General features: G+C 40.0%; 1 protein-coding gene across 13 annotated transcripts in view; it reads right to left on the bottom strand.

Annotated features, from left to right (window-relative positions):
• Positions 1-22843, bottom strand: part of Reps2 (RALBP1 associated Eps domain containing 2) — a 270779-nt gene that overhangs the window by 11655 nt on the left and 236281 nt on the right. For all 13 annotated transcript variants that reach the window (XM_063242948.1, XM_063242951.1, XM_063242953.1 and 10 more), the window contains one exon: positions 7437-7542. In XM_063242948.1, coding sequence (XP_063099018.1) covers positions 7437-7542 — 106 coding nt within the window. The remainder of the gene's footprint in view (positions 1-7436; positions 7543-22843) is intronic.

Below are 22843 nucleotides of genomic sequence, written 5' to 3'. Positions count from 1 at the left end.
ACCCTCAAAAAAAAAAAAAAACGTTGGCCAAAAGTGTTTTGGAAGCAAATAGATCCCTAGACCTTTCCTAACACCAGAACAGAGTGCTAAAGATTTATTTAGTGAAATGTTAAAAGAGAGAACTTCTGTGTAAGAAAGCAATAGGCACAATTGAGGACAAGATAATGAAGAAAAAATATTTATACATATATCCTACACGCTTATACCTGGAGTCACTCTGCTCCACAGAACCCAGGATTTTCCTCCATGTGGAGGACCAAGAGATTCTCCTCTCTGGCATTTCCAACCACAGCAAGAGGAAAGAAGCAATGAAACTGCCTTGGGAGGTTCCCCAACCATATAGTCTAGCCAGATCACAGGAAAGAAAAGCACAAAGTTGACAAGATCCTCAATAAGCTACTACTTCCAGTCAATGTTTTCATTCTCCTCTCAAATAGAGCATAGAAGGGCCCTGGATATTGAAGTATATAATAAGGAAATGCAAATAACACAACAACAAAAAACTACTCATGAAAAAGAAAAACTATTATTACAAGAATACATCCTAATGAAACAAGAACAGGATTATCATAAACATAAACTTTGTGAATGCTTGATTATTAATCAGTAGAATATTTAGAAGTCAAAATTAGGTAAGTCCAGTGTACATGTATACTAGAAGAAAGATAGTCTCTTAAATAACTGGTACTTGAAAAATTGGCTCTCCGTATGATGAAAACTAAAACTAGATACATGTCTATCATCATGCACTAAACTAAAGTCAAAGTGGACCAAATATCTAAATATTAAAACAGCAACACTAAATCTACTGGAGGACAAAGTCAGTAGAAATCTTGAAGACATAGGAGTAGGCAGAGTATTTATGAACAAAAATCAAACTGCACGGGAAACACTTCCTAGAATCAACAACTGGGATCTCCTCTTATTAAAAAGTTTTTGCATATCAAAGGAAATCTCCAACAGAGTGAAAAGAAAACACACAAATTGAGAAAATATCTTAGCCAACTGTCCCTCAGACAAAGGACATCTAGAACTTACAAAGAATAAAAATCAGGACCCCAAAATTCAAGGACCCAATACAAAAATAGGCATCTGAAATGCATACATGTTTCTCAGATGAAGAAATACAAATGGAAAATAAATATATGAAAAAAGTGTTCAACATCAATGGTCATTTAGGAAAAGCAAATTAAAACAACACTGAGATTCCATGTCACCCCAGAAAGAATGGCCAAGATCAAGAAATCAATCAACAACAACTGCTGGAGGGGATGTGAGTAAAAGGAAACCCTTCTCCATTGTTGGCGAGAGTGTAGAAAGGTACAATCACTGTGGAAATCAGTGTGGAGATTCCTCAAAAAGCTAGGATTAGAGATTGCATTTGACCCAGGTATCCTGCTTCTGGGCATTTTCCCAGAAGAATTGAAAACATCATACCAGAGTGATATATGTGCACTCGTATTTATAGTAGCAAAATTTGTAATAGCCAGATTTTGGAAACAGCCTAAGTGCCCATCAATCAAGGAATGGATAAAAAGATGTGGTACTTTTATACAATGGAGTATTACTCAGCTATAAATAAAAATTGCATTGAGACTTTTATAAGTAAATGTACCCAACTTAAGACCATACTCATAAGTGAAATAAATCATGTGTAAACACTGTATTGTCTCCCTAGTACAAAAAACTAAAAAATTATACATCTTCCAAAATCTACAACAAATACTGTCTAAGGGTAAGAAACTGTTCAAAGAAGAAAAGCAACTAGAATAAGAGAAAGGAGGAAATAAGGACAAGGAAAAAGATATAAATTTGTGTGCATATATATATATATATATCTCAAAGCTAAACTGACTATATTACTAATTGTATTAGTTATTTGAAAAGAATAGTTAATACTCATGTTTAGAGCAATTTTACATGTCTATAACTGTTAATCTAAGAAACTCTCTTGAAGGTAACAAAATACAATATTGCAACCATTGTCAAATTCCTACCATCTTGTTTTGTAAACCTCTACTGTTACTGTATTTTGTTTCTTGTTTGTCTGTATTGCTTTTCTGTTTTTCTTTTCTGTGTCTTTTTTTTTTTTTTTGTCTTTTTCCTTTTTATCGGTACTGGGGATCGAACTCACGACTGCCTGCTTGCAAGGCAGGCGTTTATGCCGCTGAGCTAAATCCCCAGCCCCTGCTGTGTCTTTTTAATCTTAATTTTTTTTTTTAAATTTGGTAAGTCTCTAGATAGAGGCAAAAACAAAGAGAAGGGAACTAGCGAAAGAAAAGAAAGAAATCAAGACAACTACAGAACCAAATAAGACATCCAATGTCTGAATTGGCAAGAGAGAACAGGTAAAAATAGGGATGGGGAAAGAAACTATCAACAACAAAAATCAAGAAAAATTCTAGAACTGAAGAATATAGGTTTCCAAATTAAAAGATTTATCAAGTATAAAGAACAATGGATGAAACTGACCTGCCCAAAAATGGGACAGAGGAGAAAAACCAGAGCCAAACAGAACAAAGTCACCTAAAAGATTCATAAAACAGAACAAGGTTTTTAAAATAATTTTTAAATTATCATAGTCCAAAATTGATTATATTTTCATTCACAGTGTAATTCTATTAATCTTATCTCATGGATAACCTCCCCAACATGTCTAACCTCCCCTGTAAGATACACTAAAGTTCCATCAGTCCAAAAAGCTTCCTGGTGCTACTTATTTCCACACAAGCTCTCACCTTGTACATAACCCCTGACAACTACTGAAAATGTTTTCCATCATATTTTCATTTTTTGAATAATTTTAAATAAAAGGAATCATATGGTACACAGCCTTCAGACACTGGCTCATTTCACTTAGTAGAATCTGAGTTTTACTCAAGTTGCCATATGCACCTTTTCTTTTTACTACTGGGTACTATTCCACTGAACGACAGTACCCTAGTTAATCAATTCATCCTTTAAGAGACATTTGAGTTGTTTCTAGGTTTGCACTATCACAAATAAAACTGGTATGAATATTCAGGCACAGATTTTTGAGTAAACCCAAATTTTTACTTTGTTAAGGTGGGCATTTAGAATTGGGTGTGGCATATATAACTTCACAGGAAACTCCTGAATGATTTTCCAGGGGGAAGGTACCATTTTGCATTCCCACCACCAACATATGGAAGTTCCAGTTGCCAGCACTTAGTGGTGCCACTACTTTTTGTTTCAGCAATTCTAATACCTATGTAGTAGTATGGAATCATAGTTTAAATTTGCATTTCCCTAGTGGCTAATATGGTAAATATATTCTCATATGTTTATCTATCATTCTTATATCTTCCTTGGTGAAGTGTCTGTTCAAGTCCTTTGGCCATTTTTAAATTCAGATGTTTTATTTTTGAGAGTGCATTATATAATCAGAATACAAGGGTATTTTTTGTTGTTCAAGATGTGATTTGTAAATATTTTCTACCAGTCTGCAGCTTGTCTCTTAATTCTTTTGACAGTGTCTTTGACATAGCGAAAATTCTAATTTTTTATTAAATTTAATTTATTGAGGTTTCTTTCTTGCAGATTATGTTTTTAGTGTCATTTTAACCTCAGGTCATAAAGAATTTTTTGCTCGGTTTTCTTCTAGTTTATAGCTTTATGTTTTAACACGTATGTCTATGATCCATTTTAAGCTATTCTTTGTATAATATGGTATAAGGTTTAGACAACAGTTTTTAAAAACATACTGGTGACCAAGCACTACAAAATGTTGCTGAAAGACAATATTCAATGTTCAGTTGATTTTGGATCTTCATCAGAGATCAAACAGCAGTATTCATGTGGCATATTTCAGGATTATATTCTGTTTCATTGATCTGGACACCAATCCTTCTACCATGCTGTCTTGATTATTGAAGCTTGACAGTGTTTTCTCCAATTTTGTTCTTCCTTTTCAAATTTGTTTTAATGATTTAAGTTCCTTGGCCCTTACATATAAATTTTTGGATCAGCTTGTTTATATTCATAAAAAAATTCTGCTGGGACCTTCACTGGTATTATAATGAATCAAAATATCACTTGCAAAGAAAGTAGTTGAATTTCAACTTGTTGAATTTCCATATCCACGAAGAACATCTCAAACACACACACACACAGAACATCTCTACATTTATTCAAGTCTTCTTAAATTTCAGTCAACATTTTACAATTTTTAGCAAACAAATTCTGTATGTGTTTTGATAGATTTTTACTGAAGTATTTATATACGGGAGGAAGCAAGCTATTGAGAAATTGTACTTCAAAAAAATTTCTATTACCAACAGTTCATGGCTTGTATACAGGAATATAACTGCCTTTTGTGTGTTGATCTTATATTCCTTATATTATATACCTTATATTATATAAGGTGTGTGACCTTAATAAATTCAACTATTTTTAAAAAACAATCCAACTTGCAATAATGTCACAAAAATTTGGAAATAAATTTGATAAAAGATATGTAAGGCTTATTTACTTAAAATAAATAACTCCTCAGAGAAATTGTAGAAGACCTAAAGAGTTGTAAAGATTACAGTGCTTTTAAGTTAATAAATTCAGCATTATTTATATATTGATTCTCCCTACATTTATCTATACATTCAAAGCAAATGAAATCATAATCCAAGCAGTTTCCATTTTGTATAAACTGACACAAAAATTCTAAAATGTACATGAAATAAGAGCATAAAGCATACAATGAAGCTTTTAACCATAATATGTTGAAAAAAAATGTATTACTTGATTTCAAACCTTAGTATAATTCAGCAATTACCAAACTGTGTGGTACTGACATAATGATCAACAAATATTAGCTGAATAGACTAAGAACTCAGAAATTAACTTTTACATTAGATTTTTGATAAAGGCATCAAAGCTTTCCAAAGGGAAAAGGAAAATATTTTCAACAAATGGTGCTACTTTTAGTTTTGTTTGTTTGCTTGTGTTTTTCTTTGGTTTGGCAGTACTGGAAGTTGAAACCAACTAAGCTGGATGCCTGGTTCTTTGTTTTATTTTTTTTTAATATTGAGACAGGGTCTCACCTAGTCACTAAATTTTCCAGACTAGATTCAAACTCACAATCCACTTACCTCAGTTTCTCAGAGTACTAGAATTATATGCATGCATCACTATGCCCAGCTTAACTCACATAATACACAAAATTTAAATAAATATGGATAGTAACCTTAGTGTAAAGGGTAAAACAACATCGCTGTTAGAAAACAACACAAGAGAACATTTTTGTAATTTGTAGATAGGCAGTTTCCTTATATAGAGAAAAAGCAATAGGTATAAAAGAAAAAATGATAAATTAGACTATATCGAGATTTAAAACTTCTGCTTATGCTGGGAATGTAGCTCAGTGGGTGAACTCTTGCCTAGCATGCATGAAGCCCTTGCTTCAATCCCAGTACTGCAAAAAAAAAAAAAAAAAAAACTACGAAAAGATATAGTTAAGAAAATGAATAGACAAAACAAAGACTGGAATAAGACATTCACCAAACATTATCTGATATATGACTGGTGACTCAGATATGTAAAAAGAACAAAAGCTAGCAACTCAATTCAATATAAACAAATCTCAAAAACATAATCTTAAGTGAAAGAAGATTTACACAAAAGTATATGTTGTAGGAGACCATGTGTGTAGCTATAGAATAGGAGAAACTGTGGTATAAAGAACTCAGAATAGTGGCTGCCTTCTGCCGTTACTGAGGATTGGGTATGGAACTGACTATGAAGGAACATGAGGATGTTTTCCAGAGGGAAGGTAGTGTTCTCTAACTGATCTGGAATTTGAGAGTACTGTAAGCATATACATTTGTTACAAACTCAGCAAATGTTTGCCTATAATTTGTGTGCTCACGGGATATAAATTTCACATCATAAGAAAAACATGTAAAACATACTGAATTTGACCTAATGATATGCATGCTGAAATATGTAGGGAAGTATACAGATGGTGTAATTTATATATTAAAAATAAAATGAACTGATGGATAGGAGGGACACAAATGGATAAGTAAGTACAAGTAGAACACAGTAAAGTGTTAGGTGTAGGCCTGAAGTAGTGGGTATACAAGTACTCACTATATGATTCAGCTTTACTGTACTTTGAAATTTTTCATAATAAAATATTTTGGTAAAGAGGGGCATATATGAAAAGGAAGGAAAAGACAACATAGTATATTAAGGAAAAATATTAAGGAGTGAAGTAAAAGGAAAACCAGAAAAGGCAAGTATAAAAGTGATTTCAGAGTTATGTAGAATGCTTTGAAAATTCAAATAACATTAAAATAAATCCATCAGATTTGGCTGTAACAGGGAAGTGGAGAACAGAAAAAGCCACACTGAAGAAGAGGGGACAGAAAATCACTGATAAGAAAGTAAAGACCCTGAACAAAAAGAATTCCTTACAAATTCTTCTGTGAAGGAGACCAGAGCAAAGGAGCTATGATGGTCAATAACAATGGATAATTTACTAGAGTATATGTGTGTGGGACTAAGAAATGATCTGGCACAGAATCTTGTCCCATCAAAAGATGTAGTCAAGTCCTAATCCATGGTAACTGTAAATGTGACCTTCTATGCAAATAGGATCTCTGTAGATATAATCAAGTTGAAATGGGGTCATGCTAGACCAGAATGGGCCCTCATCCAGTAACTCGTGACCCTGTAAGAAGGACACAATAAGAAAGGGTGTTTAGACACAGATAAGAAAGATGCAGGAAGAACATCATGTGACAGTGGAGGCAGAATGGCAGTGCTATGTCCACAGGCCAAGGAATACCAAGACTCACCAGAAACTGAGCAGAGGTAAGGAAGGATTCTATGTTAGAGCCTTCAAAAAGAGCCTGGTTCTACCCACACCTTAATTTCATACTTCTAGCTTCCAGAGCTGTACAAAAATACATTTTTGTTGTTTAAGTCACTAAATTTGTACTGCCTGGTTATGGCAACCCTGTGAAAGAAATACAGGGGTGATAAACGAAGAAGAGAGATAGGTGGTAAGGATAGAGCTAGTGTCCTTGAGAAAGTGAGATATTACCAGGGGGCAGTATCTTCAGATAGTACCCATGCCACCTCCTGCCACAGAAATAAATATAGCATATTTCATAGCGGAGCTAAACAATTAAAATGTTTACTTGGAAGCTTTGGACAAAATGCTTCAAACAGACTCTGTAAGTGATTCTCTCCCCTCTTAACTCACATGCAATATGCCTCCTACATTAAAGTTACCAGCCTTCCTCTAAGTGTGCAAGACCCAACCAGTAGAAGTTAAGTGTAGTTCAATTAACTCTCTACTTTTCAAAAGGGATTTAAAAATAAAGGCAAATCTTACCAATGGTGGGGGCAGCCAATGGTCAAACCAAAAAAGAAGAAAAAAGCCTGGCTGGCCAAATTTCAGAAACATTTCTTACCTTAAGCTGCTGTTGGAGTTCACTGTTTAATCGGGCCAGCACTGCATTTGCCTCTTTATTTTTGCGGATAGCAGTCTGAATAGCCTTCTTCTGTTTGGAAGACTGCCTATAAAGAAAAATATGAACAGTTCCGTGAAAAAGTGCTTAGATAACTGAATTCTTCCCTGCAAATCAAACCTGTGATTCATGAGAGATGCTAAAATAACAAGGGTTATTACAAGGCTCCAAAAATAAAATCTCATATTCACAGGGGAGAGAGGGTAAGCAGACACACACCAAATGAAACAAACTTGTCAGGATGAATTATTTACACCTGAAGTAATTTCAACTTTATAATTTGAATAAAAGCCAAGAATTGGACTTTCTCAAACAATTGTATTTAATTTATTCAGAATTTTAATAAACATTTCTTTGGACAAATCTTGTTGACTAGAATGCCTTTTCTGTGTAAGCATTAATGGCATTTAAAAGACCTTCAGGTGGCCCGTGTGGACAACTCTGAAGGAAGAAAATAGAAAAACATTCTCTTCAGTGAAAATCCTACATAATTTAGCTAGACTGAACTCGACCTTACTTCTTTATTGTTGGGCAAAAATGAAGGGGACACATATCCATGTGCTCACATTGGGACAAATCTAGGGCACTTGAGAAAAATACACAATGTTTTAATACCAGTATTCCTAAATTAACTCAGTAAATTCACAGAACAGGTGTAACTAAGATGACTGTTATGTTCCACTTTGCCAATTATAGTCTCTGTTTATACCAGTGGTGGTAAACCTATGGCACATATGTTTAGCACCTATGGTCTGTTTCTTGTCATCACTGAAAACTCTAAAAGTTTCACCATCACTGGTTTATACTGTTTGATTATAATTCTGCTTACTCTAGAAAAAGTACTCGAAATGGTTAGCCAAGCAACACAGAAAATTTTTAGAAAACAATTACTAAACGCTACAAAAAATTATGTTCACCTACACCCAATTCTTAATAGCCAAGGGCAAGAGGAAAGCCTTGACTTCTCACTGGGCACCCTAATGAGGCATCTCCCTCCCACAATGCAAGTGTCAGAGAATGCTGAGTAGCCACCTTCACCATCTTCCAGTGGAAAAGACAACTCTTTTCATTGTGGAGGCCACATGAAAAGGAGTGGCCAAACACCTCTCCCCTTTCTAGCCAGCATGACGTCAGTAGACATCTATGGGAAACCCAAAGTTCCAACAGTTAGTTACAAGGCACTCCTCCTTCCCCAAGGGTATAAATGGAAGACAAGTAAGTAAGGAAAGTGAACTCCCATTCTCATGAGGGAGGAAAAAAAGGCCACACTTCCTCCCTCATCAGTGCCATGTTAGAGAAAGCACATCAAAACAATGTTTAAGAAGGAACACAGTGCCACCCTCGGATCTTGTGCCTGAGCACTTCCTACGCGAACCCTGCTGGCCCTGAGGAAAATGCGCCACCCTTGGAACTTGCACCCATGCCACCGTGAAATTCCTGTGTGACCCCCAAGGGCCCTAAGGAATGCAGTACCACCTTTGGACCTTGCATCCACGCCAAGGCACACTTCCTGCTCAACACCCACCAGCCTTGAGGAACACAGCCTGCCTTGGCACCTTGCACCCATGCCGCTGTGCGCTTCCTGCATGAACTCTGCAAGCCCTGAGGAATGCAGCACTGCCCTGGACATTGCGCCCGCACCACATGCTTCCTGTGAGACCCCTGCCAGCACTAAAGAATGCCATGTCAAAGGCCGCTGGTTTGGTGACACTCCCCATCTCATAGAACAAGTACTTGATCTTCAGCTCCCACTCCTCCTCCCAGAACCTTGAACTGCAGTGGATTAACCATGCTGAGTTGAAGGGAGACTCAGTGACCTCTCACCCAAACAGAAGACCTCAGCAGGCTCCAATGACTATGCTCCTGTGCTTCTCCTGGCATTTGTCCTACAACTTCAACAAACAGTTGAAGTTATAGCTTCACTAAGTAGAATAGGACCAAACAGGATGAAACAGAATGAACCCACTCAGAACAAAACCGTGTAAGTGATATAGGACTTCAAAAGAAGGTAGTGCACTGAAGACACCTGGACTGATGCCACTGGCCTACCCCTTGGCTCAGAACGACATGTGCCACCATGCCGTGATTCCTGCACATACTGCAGACACCTGGACTCACACCAGCAGCCCAAGACCACATATGCTGCCAAATTGCACTTCTGTGCACCCTGTGGACCCCTGGAGCAACCCCACTGTCCCACTCCTCGACCCAGGACCTAGTACACTACAGCGCTGTGCTTCCAACATGTCTCACAGACACCGGGAATGATGCCACCAACATGCCCCTCAGCCCAGGACCACCTATGCCACCAGGCCACACTTCCCACATGTCCGGTGGACGCCCAGACCTGTGGACACCTGCTGGTCCCTCAGGGGCACTTGCTACCTCCTGGACCTTATACTGCTGTTGATCTTCAGCTTCCACCCTTTCTCACAGAACCTTGGACTACAGCAGATAAACCATTTTGGCTTGATGGGAGATTGAGTAAATGCCTCACCCAAACAGAGAATCTCAGCAGGCTCCAGTCAGTGTGCTGAGTATGCCTCTAAAATAGAGGTGTAGAGTGGGTAAATAGGGCCAGTAGTAAAACTTGTTCCAGCTAAATGTAAGACCTTGGAGTGTCAAGCAAGAGTGTGGGTGACTCTGTCCTGCACAGAGAAAATATCAGGTGGTGTGAGGAGAGTGCAAATAAGGATTCCTACAAATTGGAGAAAATCAAAAGGGCTTACACGTAAACAACAGAGAAACAATAGGGCCTCAGCCAACACAAACACTATAGACAGGGAAACTTGAAGATAAAGTAACAGCAGGAACTAAAAGTTGACCTACATCAATACTACTAGGCTTGTCAGCCCAGGAAGAATAGAGGACTCATCCAACAGGCCCTGCAGGGGCAAGTCAGGTGACTAGCCCACCTCTTCATTGTGAGAACCAGCAATTGGACAAACATCAACCTTACAATGGGACCCCAAGGTACAAACTACCAATAGCTGTGGGATTGAAGGAGCAAATATTAACCCAAAGGGGGAAAATAGCAAAACAAACAAGCAAAATGCAATCTCACACCTCTAGTCCACCAGGAGCAAGTACAGAAGACGCTGAAATAGAGGACTTCAAGAGTAACACACTGGAAATTTCTGAAAAGATAGCGAGTGAAATAAAAAAACAACTCCATTAGGCTATAAAGAAAATAAAAGTGGAACTAATCCCTGATGTAAAGACAGAAATAACAACCTTAGCAAAGGACATGCTCAGCACAGCTAAAGAAGAAATAAATAAAAGAGTACAGGAGCATGGGAAACTGATTGAAACCTTGAATGAACAATATAGAAAACAAGAAGAATTCATGAAACAAACTCAAAGAGACATGCAAGAAACAAAAATTCTACTGAAAGCTGGCAAAACCATTTAAATGAAGCTGACAATAGGATTACAGACCTTGAGGACAGGATTGCAGTTAGCAATCATGAAAAGATAAAACTTTAAAAAATAACAGAGCAGCATGAAATGACAATTCAGGAGCTCCAAGGTGATGCCAAAAGAAACAAGATAAGATAAAACAAGCATCAGTGAAGATACAGGATTCAGTGCAAATGACATATCGAAACTATTCAAAGAAGTAATAGCAGAAAATTTCCCAAACATGGGAAAAAATCTGATATGCAAAGAAGTGAGGCATATACAATGTAAAACAATCACAACCAACATAAATCTACACACAGACATATAATAATTAAGATCCCAGACATAAAAACAGAATACTAAAAGCTGTTAGAGAAAAGACACATCTATCAACGAAAGACCATTAGAATCACAGCAGATTTTTCAGCACAAACCATCAAGTAAAGATGAGCTTGGAGTGAGGTATTTCAAGCCCTGAAAGAAAACAACTTTCAACCCAGACTGATGTACCCAGAAAAACATTCATTCAAATTTAATGGAGAAACAAAATACTTCCATGACAAAGAACTGAAGAAATTCACGTCCACCAAACCAACCCTAGAAAGAGTGTTGAAAGACATATTAGACAGAGATAAAAATGACCACAATACCCAGAACAACAACAGAAAGAAACCATATGGTAGAACAAGCAATTAAACAAGGGGGAAAAGCAGAAAGCAAACAACTGCAACATAACATGGCAAAGTTTAGCTGGTACATATCAGTGATATCCATAAATGTAAATGACTTTAATTCACCTATCAAAAGAAATAGGTTGACAGAATGGATCAAGAAACATGATCCCACAACATGCTGTATACAAGAAACACATCTGACCCAAAAGGAAACTCATACATTAAAAGTCAAAGGATGGAAAACAGTATTCCATGCAACAGCAAGAGTAACTATTCTATTGGCAGATGTGAACTTCACACCTAAAATGATTAAAAGAGATTTTTAAAAAGGTCACTACATACTCGTTAGTGGAAAAATTCAAGAGGAAGAACTAATAATTATAAATATATATGCACCAAATAGAGGAGCACCCAACTATGTAAGACAAATACTAATGGACATGAAAAACCAAATACAAAAGAACACAATTATAACAGAGGACCTTAACACCCCATTGTCACAAAGAGATAGATCAACTAAATACAAAGTCAGCAAAGAAAATATAGAAGTGAATTACACCTGTAAGCAATTGGACTTAGTAGATGTTTACAGTGTTCTACACAACCACATCAGAATACACATTCCTCTCAGCTGTGCACGGGACATTCTCCAAAACAGACCATGTATTATCCCATAATACATTCTTAAGTAAATGCAAAGGGACTGAAATTACACTATGTGTAATAACTGACCGTAGCACACTGAAATTGGAAATTAATGGCAAAAGAAATTCTAAAACCTACATAAATACATGGAAATTAAATAACAACATTCTGAACAACCAGTGGGCTACAAATGAAATTGAAGAAGAAATAAAGTGGAATTGGGCTGCCAGAGGTGAGTTCCAGCACACCAGCTCTGCCCAGGACAGTTTAAGATCATTTCTCCCAGTGGTAAAGGACTGGCTCAGCTTCCAGCCACACTAGAAGAGGCTCTGTAGGTTTCTCAGCCTGGCTGGGTCAGGCCCAGTGACATTCTTTCAATCTGGGGAACTGGGCTGCCAGAGGTGAGTTCCAGAACACCAGCGTCAGCCTAAGGAGAGTTTAAGATCATCACTCACAGTTGTTAAGTGCCTGCCCAGCTTCCTGCCACACTAGACTAGGCTTGGGAGGTTTTGCTACCTGACTAGATCACCTCCAGTGACCTTCTTCAACTACGGGAGTTGAAGGCATGTGAAGTGAATTCCAGCACATGAGTGCTTGCCTGGGTAGAGCTCTGGACCATAACTCACAGTGGTTAGGAGCCCACTCATCTTCCTGGAACACTGGAGGTGGCACTGGAGGTCCTGTGGGCCTGACTGGATCATGTTCAGCAACGTCCACTCACTCTCAGGAGCCGAGGGCATAGGAGATGATTTCCAACACACTCAGGGGGAGCTTTGGAACATCACTTCAAACATGGAAATACAGGAAAATGGCAAAACGAAAGACCAAAATTCAATCCCAAACCTCCAGCCCATCCCAAGAAAGCCTAGGAGCCATGTACATAGAAGAAAATACATGCTATACACCTGAAATATGTGAAATAATGGCAACTGACATAAAGAAGCAACTCTGGAAAGCTATAAAATATCTCAAATCAGAAATAATTTCCCAGGTAAAAGAAGAAATTATAAAATTAATGAAAGAAATGCTGAATACATCTAAAGACACAGTTAAAAAATTAGAGGATAAATGTAAAAAGAAAATCCCTGAATGAACAGTATAAGAAACAAACAAAATGTATGAAACAGATTAAAAGAGATATACAGGAAATCAAAAAATCCATTGAAACTTGCCAAAATTGCCTCAACGAAAATAAAGACAGAATTTCAGACCTTGAAGATAAGATTGTAGCTAGTGAACAGGAAAGGAAAGACCTTTTAAAAATAACAAGAAATCAGGAAATAACAATTTAACAGCTGCAAGATGATGCAAAGAAAAACAACATAAGATTGATAGGGATAAATGAAAAAGAAGGGGACAACACAAATGGTATCAAGAGGCTATACACGGAAGTAATAGTTGAAAATTTCCCAAACATGAGAATGGAAACTGACATTAGGATTAGTGAAGTATATAGAACTTCAAATAGCCATAACAAAAATAAAACTACAACCAGACATATAATAATCACCATCCCAGAAATCCAACATAAGAATAAAATATGAAAAGCTGTTAGAGAGAAGAGACAGATCACCTATAAAGGAATGCCTTTTGGATTGAGAGCAGACTTCTCAACACAAACAATGAAGTCAAGAAGAGCAGGGAGTGAAGTATTTCAGATCCTAAAGGAAAATGATTTCTAGCCTAGACTGATGTACCAAAAAAAACTGTCCTTCAAAATGGATGGAGAAATAAGATACTTCCATGACAAAGAACAGCTGAAGAATTTCATGGTCATCCAGCTAACCCTGCAAAGAATACTGAAAGACAGTTTAGAGTCACATAGGGAAAAAACCACTAAATAAGGCAGACAATTAAACATAATGGAAACATAAAGATGCAGCAGCAGAAAGATAACATGTCAACAATAAACCAATATCTAACAGTTATAACCATTGATGTAAATGGTATCAATTCACCAATTAAAAGAAACAGACTGGCAGAATGTATCAAGAAACAACATCCAACCATATGCTGTATACAGGAAACCCATCTAACTCAAAAGGAAACTCACAGACTGAAAATCAAAGGATAGAAAACAATACTTCATGCAACAAGAACCAAAAGAAGAGTGGGGGTAGCTATTCTGTTTGCAGACAATGGGAATTTCAAACCAAGAATGATCCTAAGAGATAAAGAAGGCCACTACATAGTTAGAGGAAAACATGAAGAGGAAGAGATAACAATCTTAAATATATATTACCAAATTCCAGACTACCCAGATGTACAAAGCAAGTGTTAAAAGAAATGAAAAATCAAATAAGCAGTAACACAATTATAACAGGAGGCCATCTATGACAAACCAACAGCCAGCATCATTTTAAATGACCAAAATTGAAGGCCTTTATTTTAAAATCAGTCACAAGACAAGGATGTCCTTTATCACCACTCCTATTCAATATAGTACTGAAAATACTAGCCAGAGGAATTAGACAAGAGAGAGAAATAAAAGAGGTTAAGATGGGAAAACAGGAAGTTAAATTATCATTATTTGCTGATGACATGATACTCTACATAGAAGACCCCCAAAACTGCACTGAAAGACTCGTAGACACAATAAATAAATTCAGCAATATGTAGCTGGATACAAAATCAATACAAACAATTAATAGCATTCCTATACACTAACAACAAAATCACTGAGAGAGAAATAAGAAGAGCCACACCCTTCTTACTATCATCCAAAAACATTAAATATTTAGGATTTAATCTCACAAAAGAAGTAAAAGATCTATATATACAGAGAAAATTATAATACCCTGAAAAAATAAATCAAAGAGGATCTCAGAAAATGGAAAGACATCTCCTGTTCATGGATAGGGAGAATAAATATTGTGAAAATGGCCATCCTACCAAAACTGTTGTACAGATTCAATGCAATCCCAATGAAAATACCATCAACATTCCTCATGTAGAGAAATCACTCCTAAAATTCATCTGGAACCTGAAAAGACCTAGAATAGCAAAGGCAATTCTAAGCGGCAAAGGCAAGGCAGGAGGCATTACAATCCCTGATGTGAAGTTATACTACAAAGCTACTGTAATAAAATCAACATGGTACTGGAATAAAAACAGATCTGAAGATCAACGGAATAGATTAGACGATACACTGACAACTACAAACACACTCAACCACCTTATTTTTTTATTTAAAAAACACAAGACAAAACAGAAAATGTGTAGAAATAGCACATACTTAAAAGGAAAAAATTAAACAGTAATAAATCACTTGTTGATGTTTACATATTGTCCTTTTACAAATCATTGTTCAAGATACAAAAGTGGAAAATACAAATGGGAATTCAGGGAGACTGCAAATAGTTCTGTTCAACTATCTAATAAAAACTTAGTAATATGGTTATCAATCCTATACACTTAAACATGTATGCATTTATCCGTATCTTCATTTATGTTGAGATTAAACAAACTAAAGCAGACTAAAATCACTCTCAACAAAGATTAATAGTATTGCTGGATTTCACGTCATGACATTCTGGGATCAGCACTGGGTACTGTGGTGCCTTTTTTTCCTTCAAAGCATTTGTTCATTTCATCATGTGTCATAAGATCAGTTCTTGTAAACCGTTTATAGGTTTTACTCAAGCATATGAGTCTTAACATGTATTTTTATCCTATATTAGAGGGAGAAACAGAACAAAGCAGGACATAACAAAACATATTCCTATAGACACCTAAAACTAAAAAGACATATAAAACTGCTGTTCAAGGAGTTCTACCATGGTTACTGTGTGGTCTCTTATTATCATCAATAGAATTGGCTATATCATCAGATAAAGTATAATTGAATATATCAGTACATAACAGTATTAATAAAAATACAACTTTGTAGATAGTGTAGAACTACAAAAACAGTTGGTAATCAAATCAGAATGTTTATTGTTTTGAAGCACTGTCATTTTCAGTATAGTTGTCTATACTCTCTGACTTGATACTATCAACCTAACAGTTTTGAATAAAATCTGTCAATAACAAGCAGCAATCAAACAAATCAGATTTAACTAAGATCAGTCATGATATAACAGTGTAAGTTATACAGGGATAATAGGAAATTAAAGATGATTACTGTGGGGGCTGGAGATTTAGCTCAGCGGCATAAGCGCCTGCCCAGGCAGTCGTGAGTTTGATCCCCAGTACCGATAAAAAGGAAAAAGACAAAAGAAAAAAAAAAAAGATGATTACTGTGCTATAACCTGATAATTTTGGGATAGCTGTCTGTGCCCTCAGATCTAGTGCTTGTATACAAACTGGGACAGAATAAATTCTATCTAAGCAGAGTGGTGAGAGTAATACAGGTTTTAATTCCTGATACACTATTAACACTATCTTCTGCTGTCTTTTTTAAGACTATCCTTCTCCTTTCACTCCCCCAGGGTGTACTGAGTATTTTTGGGTCTCCCCAACACCCTCAGTTTTATATCGGGGGGGGTAACCTGCTATTTACCTAAGCATTTCTGAACTTTCTCACTCCTGGGCTTGATCTCTAGTTGTATTTCTTTACCTACTAAAGCCTGTCTTTCCAACCTATCCATAAATACTGGTCCAGTTTCCCCTATTACTCTCTGGTTCCCTATCACATAGAGTTCTGCTTTCTCATATTTGATTTTTGTCCATATACCCTTCTTCAGGTTAATTATATTTCTTATAAAGAGCATATCAGTGGATCCTACTACTTGATCCACTCTGCCTGCGATTCTCTTTTTTCCTTAGTTTAGTGTATCTAGGCCATCTATATTAGAAATTATATCCAACCTTTTGCCTCATTTCTGTTGTGCTCTTTTTCCATCATTAGTTGTTTGTCTTCTTCATTTCGCTTTTTACTGCATTCATTGGGGCCTTTCTGACACTGTTTCTGAAATTGTGGTGCTTTTCTCTCTTTAGAATGTCAGTTCTCTGTAGGGTTGGATTGGTGGTTGCGAATTCCTCCAGTTCTTCTTTATCTTGGAAGCATCTTGTTTCTCCATTGATTTCCAGGGACATTTTTTCAGGGTACATCAATCTGGGTTGGAGGTTATTTTCTTTCAGGACTTGGAATACTTCACTCTACTCTCTTCTCGATTTGATGGTTTGTGCTGAGAAGTCTGCTGTAATTCTGATGGCCCTTCCCTTGTAGGTAATGTTTCTTGTCTCTTACAGCTTTTAATATTCTGTTCTTATATTGGAATTCTGGGATCTTGATTATTATACGCCTGGGTGCAGTTCTGTTTTGGTTGTAGGTGGCTGGAGTTTTGTATGCCTCATACATCTGAGTATCTTTTCCTTTTCCTAAGTTTGTGAAGTTTTTCTTAATTATTTTTGTGCATAGCCTTTGTAGTTCCTTTGCTTGTACCCCTGCTTCTTCATTCCCATTCTTTATTCTTAAGTTATAGATCCTCTTGTCGTCTTACTACTGTTTCCTTGTTATTTTTAAGAATTTTTTCCTTTCATGATCCCACATTGCAAACCTGTCCTCTAGTTCAGATAATCTATCCTTAGTTTCTTTCAAGCAGTTTTCCCAGCTTTCAATGGAGTTTTTACTTTCCTGGTAATCTCTTTGAACCTGCTTCATGTATTCTACGTTTTCTCTATTTTCTTCATCAAACAATTCTCCCCTTTTTATGTGTTCTTCCCTTCTTCCATCTGTTTTTTCTTGAGATGTGCTTAGCATTTCTTTACTTATTCTATTTATATCTTGCTTTACTTGGTCAAATACTTCACTTTTGAACTTGCCTATAAGGTCCCGAAGATATCGCTTTATGTCTACTGGTGCCATGTCTGATATTGTATGTTTGCTGTCCACATTCTCCTTTGCATTTAACTTTCCTGGATCAATATTCTCAGGATTAGGGACTGGGGATCCTTTCTTGTTGCTTCCTCTTCTCATACTTTTTGTTCCTTCCATACAGGTGTATATAGGAGGTCCAGCTTCTTTCTTTGTTGGTTACAGTTTGTCTGAAGCTCTGACTAGGTGCTCCCGCCCACTGCAGTGTACTATGGAGATACAGACCAGGGAAGCCTATGCTGGGCCTGCCCCTCTGAGTCAGTCAACCTGCTGAGGGCTTCACTGCATTAGGGTGCCCTGCCAGGCATAGGGACTTGGTTTGGGCTAGCCTACTGGGTCTCAGGCTGGGGCATCACCCAGGTCAAGTGCTCCCCACCAATCCCGTTTGAGAAGGAAGCAGGTGACTGAAGTCACTGCAGTCCCCTGTTCTGGCCAGTCTGCCCAGTCCCGAAATGTCATCTGTTGGAGCCTCTTTGTTTATAGAAGGGTTTTTATTCTCGTCACTCACCACAGGTCAATGCAGGATTCCCCGCCAGCTCAGCTCTGCTCTCAGTTTGGTTCTCTGATTCCCGTCCTTAGTGTGAATGCGTCTCCACTGAGTTGAAACTGGTGGGCTTTCAGGTAGCTCGGTAAGTTTCTGCTGTGCGGGTTCAAGCACTGCAGCGGCAGCAAGTTCAAGCAGTAGTACCAAGACTGTAGCTGTTCCAATAGTAGTACCAGGACTGTATTTTTAATTGGTTTCTCTCAGCTTAGTTTGTTCCTGGGTTGGGAGGGTCTATCTTCCTGTGTTTGGGACTCCCCGTGCTATTATTTTTGGAATCTAAGTTGACTATCTCAGGGAGCCTCTGTAGCTTGCTGTTATCTATCGGTCATCTTTTTCGAATTCCAACCACCTTATCTTTGATAAAGGGGCCAAACATGTTCACTGGAAGAAGGACAGTCTCTTTAATAAATGGTCCTGGAAAAAGTGGCTCTCCATATGCCGAAAATTAAACTAGACCCATGTTGGGAGCCGCGTCTGTGATAGCTCGCCTTGCGCGGCGGACGTGCGGCTTGTGGTAAAGAGCAAAGCCTGAGGTAGATTACCCCTCCCATCGAATATGTTAGTTTCCTGCTTACCGCGTAAACAACCCGCTCAACAATATAGTCTGCCTGGCAACTGATGATGTTAGCCAATCAGCTTGCCTTGCTTACTTTAACATGATTGGACACTGTACCCGTATATATACCGGTGCCACCCCTGGGCGGAAGAAGAAGCCAGGTAGAAGCCCGGAAGTAGAAGCCCAGAAGGAGCCGCGGAGAGCGGACCGGTAGAGGCTTTGGGGCAGACTGAAGCACAAAAGGAGCCGCGGGGAGCGGACCAGAGGAGGCTTCGGCTGGGAGCGATCCCAGGGCAGGCTGTACGGAGAAGGAAAATAAAAAGAAAAGGTTGTCCACTACCAGACTTTGTCGTGTGTCCTTCCTGCTGGCCGGGAGCGGACATCGACATTTGGAGGCCCGCCCGGGGACTGATCACCCCCGAGACGTGGAAGTGGACAACGCTCCAGTACAGAGCTGCGAGACAGGTGAGTTGGGGATAAGCCTGGGCTCTGGGTGGCGCGCACCTACAGGGCTTTTAGACTCCCCTCAGGCTCACGCGTAAGTGGCGGATTCCTTGGGCCTCACGCGGTGAGTAACATATTAAAAGATGGGAAACATGTTAGGTAGCAACACTAAGAGCGAGGGTGGTTGTGGAGAAAGCTCTCAAGAGCTTACAAAAGTACGCAGGGTATTTGAGCAGGCCCAGTCAGGGAGCTCCCGAGAGGGGTCCGTCAAGGGGAACAAGGATGCTAAGGAGGAGGACGGGGCTCTAGCCTCGGAGTCGTCTGACTCCGAGGACGAGGGAAAGTTGAATGGCAAGGAGGCCAAAGAGACCAGCTGTCAGGAGCCTAAATCGCTCAATAAGGAGTCGCAGGGTTCTTTTCCAGCGTTGCCCCGCGAATTGCGCTCTGCTCAACCTGGTCTGCGGAGGAGTAGAGAGCTCCTGAGCGCTCCCCGGCGCGAGAGGGAGGCGAAGCCTTCCGCCCCACCATGGGGGCCGTTTCCGGAGGCGATTCCTCGCCACGAGGCGGCCGCCTGGGAGCTCTCTCCCCTTTCGCCAGAACAGGAAGTGATGCACGGGCCCCCATTTTCCGCCCAATCACGGCCGCTGTCTTATGCTCCGCCGCCGGCGGGTCGGTATTTTTACAGGCGGCTTTGGCAGGGGGGACGCTTGTCTCATGAGGTACATCCACCTGGGATAGATAGTGGCCCCTACGGGATATTTCCTGTACAAGTAGCTATGGGCCAGGGACGCAATGTATGGGAGCCTTTTGAGATAAAGCAGATTAGAGAACTTAAAAATGCAGTTACAACCTTTGGGCCGACTGCGCCTTACACCATTGCCATGCTGGAGAATCTGTCTTCTGGGCCCCTCACCCCCGCGGACTGGATTCAGCTGGCAAAGGCGTGTCTGCCCTCGGGCAGTTACCTGGATTGGCGAGCCTGGTACGCAGAGTTCTCTGCAGAGCAGGCTGAGAGAAACGCCAATCGGGGAAACCGGGGGTGGAACAAGGAAATGCTTATGGGAGAAGGTCGGCACGCTGATGACCAGACCCGGTTCCCCGGCGCTGTCTATGAACAGATCAGTGCCGTGGGGCTCCGCGCCTGGAGACAGGTGGGTGGTGCCGGAGCTGCCTCCTTGTGTCTTTCGAAGGTGGTTCAGGGTACCACAGAGCCATTTGTTGACTTTGTGGCCCGAATGCAAGATGCTGCCGATAAGATATTTCCTGATCCGGGAGTGGCTCAACCGCTGGTAAGACAGCTGATTTTTGAGCAATGTACAAAGGAGTGCAAGGCAGCGATAGCTCCTCATAAGAACAAGGACCTCAACGCCTGGATTAGGATATGCAGAGAGATAGGGGGGCCGCTCTCCAACTCGGGAGTGGCTGCTCTCCTGGCCGCGGCTGTACAGCAGAGGGGACCTCGCGGGTTAGAAGGGGAATGTAAGGCTAAAGGGTGTTTTGCCTGCGGGGAGCCAGGACACATTAAACGTCATTGCCCAAACAATGCAGATGCTAGGCCTCGCCCTAGGAATGAAGAACTATATGTTTGTGGGCGATGCAAAAAGGGATCACACAAAGCTGAGGAGTGTAGGTCGGTCTTTGATGCTCAGGGCAACCGTATTTGTGGACAAGATGCTAGAGAGCCAAAAAACGGCCAGAGGGGGCCCCCTTCACAGGCGGGCCCCCGCCCCAGAGACAGGACAGCTCAGGGTGGCAGCCTTCAACAAGGGCCACCCCTGGGTCAGCAGGTGTGGACCTCAGTGTCGCCTCCAGACTTATATTAGTGTTCCTGTCTATCCAGACATTGCTTCAGAACAGACACCATAAGGTCTTCACCACCCACATAAGAGCACATACATCCCTGCCAGGGCCCATGGCACAGGGGAATGCGGCTGCTGACACTGCCACTCGCCCGTTATGGATTTTTACCTTACTAACACCAATCGAGCGAGCCCGTGCCTTCCATGATAAATTTCATGTTAATGCCAGGACACTAGCAAACCATTTCCATGTTTCTAGAGCAGATGCACGAGATATCGTGCGACTATGTGACTCCTGTGCCACATACAAACCTGCCATACCGATGGGAGTAAACCCTCGAGGTTTGATCCCTGGTGATGTTTGGCAGATGGACATCACACATATACAGGAGTTTGGGACTCTTAAATATGTTCATGTTTCCACAGACACCTGTTCTCACGTCATATTTGCAACAGCAGAAACAGGTGAAAAAGTGTCTAATGTGATCAATCATTGCCTGGCAGCTTGGGCCGCATGGGGCAAACCAAAAATATTAAAAACTGATAATGGACCAGCCTATATAGGCAAAGCCTTCAATGAGTTCTGCAAAATGATGGAGGTTCAATTAAAACATGGTATCCCATACAATCCCCAAGGTCAAGGAATCATTGAGAGGGCTCATAGAAGCCTCAAAGAAATTTTACAAAAACAAAAAGGGGGAGTAGGCCAAGGCCTGGCCCCAAAGGCACGATTATCCATGGCACTATTCACACACAATTTTTTAAATTTAAATAATGATAATCGCTCCCCAGCTGTGGAGCACTGCAACCCTTCCCCCAACCATAAAGGGTGGGTGAAGTGGAAAGATGTCCTGACAGGACAATGAATGGGCCCAGATCCAGTGGTCAGCTGGAACCGAGGCGCGGTTTGTGTTTTCCCACAGGAACCGGGACGAGAACCACTGTGGATACCGGAGAGACTGACACGGGCAACAAAGCCCTCGACTAAAGATCAGACCTGCCCTACTGGAGATCCATCACAGACCAACCAATAAGATGAATAGAAATAGCGGTAGCCCGAAATGGACAAGAAGATCCTCAGGCATATGCATGGCTTGCTCAATTGGCCCACGACCGAGTCTAGATATGGCGGGCATCCCTCATTCTCCTCCATAAGGTGACAATACACAGCAGGGTAGGTGAGTCAATGACGGGTAAGAGCGTGCCTCCCCAGCACGACTCGACCTAAGCCAGGCCCTACCCCATCCTGCACGTAAGCCGCTGGACTGTTAGATGCTGCCCAGGTCTAAATTTCTCTCCGAGGGGATTTCTTTACGGAGAGGAAATGAGTGCAAGCTTGTGTGCATCCAGGTTCCGTCCAGTTTGTGCCTGGCCCTAGAAAAAGGACGAGGGCCTCAGGGCCTTGGCAGACCATGGCATGGCCAACCAGGGTCTAAGCCAAGGACCTACGGTGGACCTACACATAGGG

The sequence above is a fragment of the Cavia porcellus genome, unplaced genomic scaffold, assembly GCF_034190915.1.
Source record: "Cavia porcellus strain 051 isolate PalLab524CR breed Dunkin Hartley unplaced genomic scaffold, mCavPor4.1 scaffold_33, whole genome shotgun sequence".
In the NCBI taxonomy this organism is placed as follows: Eukaryota; Metazoa; Chordata; class Mammalia; order Rodentia; family Caviidae; genus Cavia; species Cavia porcellus.
The sequence above is the reverse complement of the archived record's forward strand: the minus strand, read 5'-3'. Positions and strand labels throughout refer to the sequence as shown.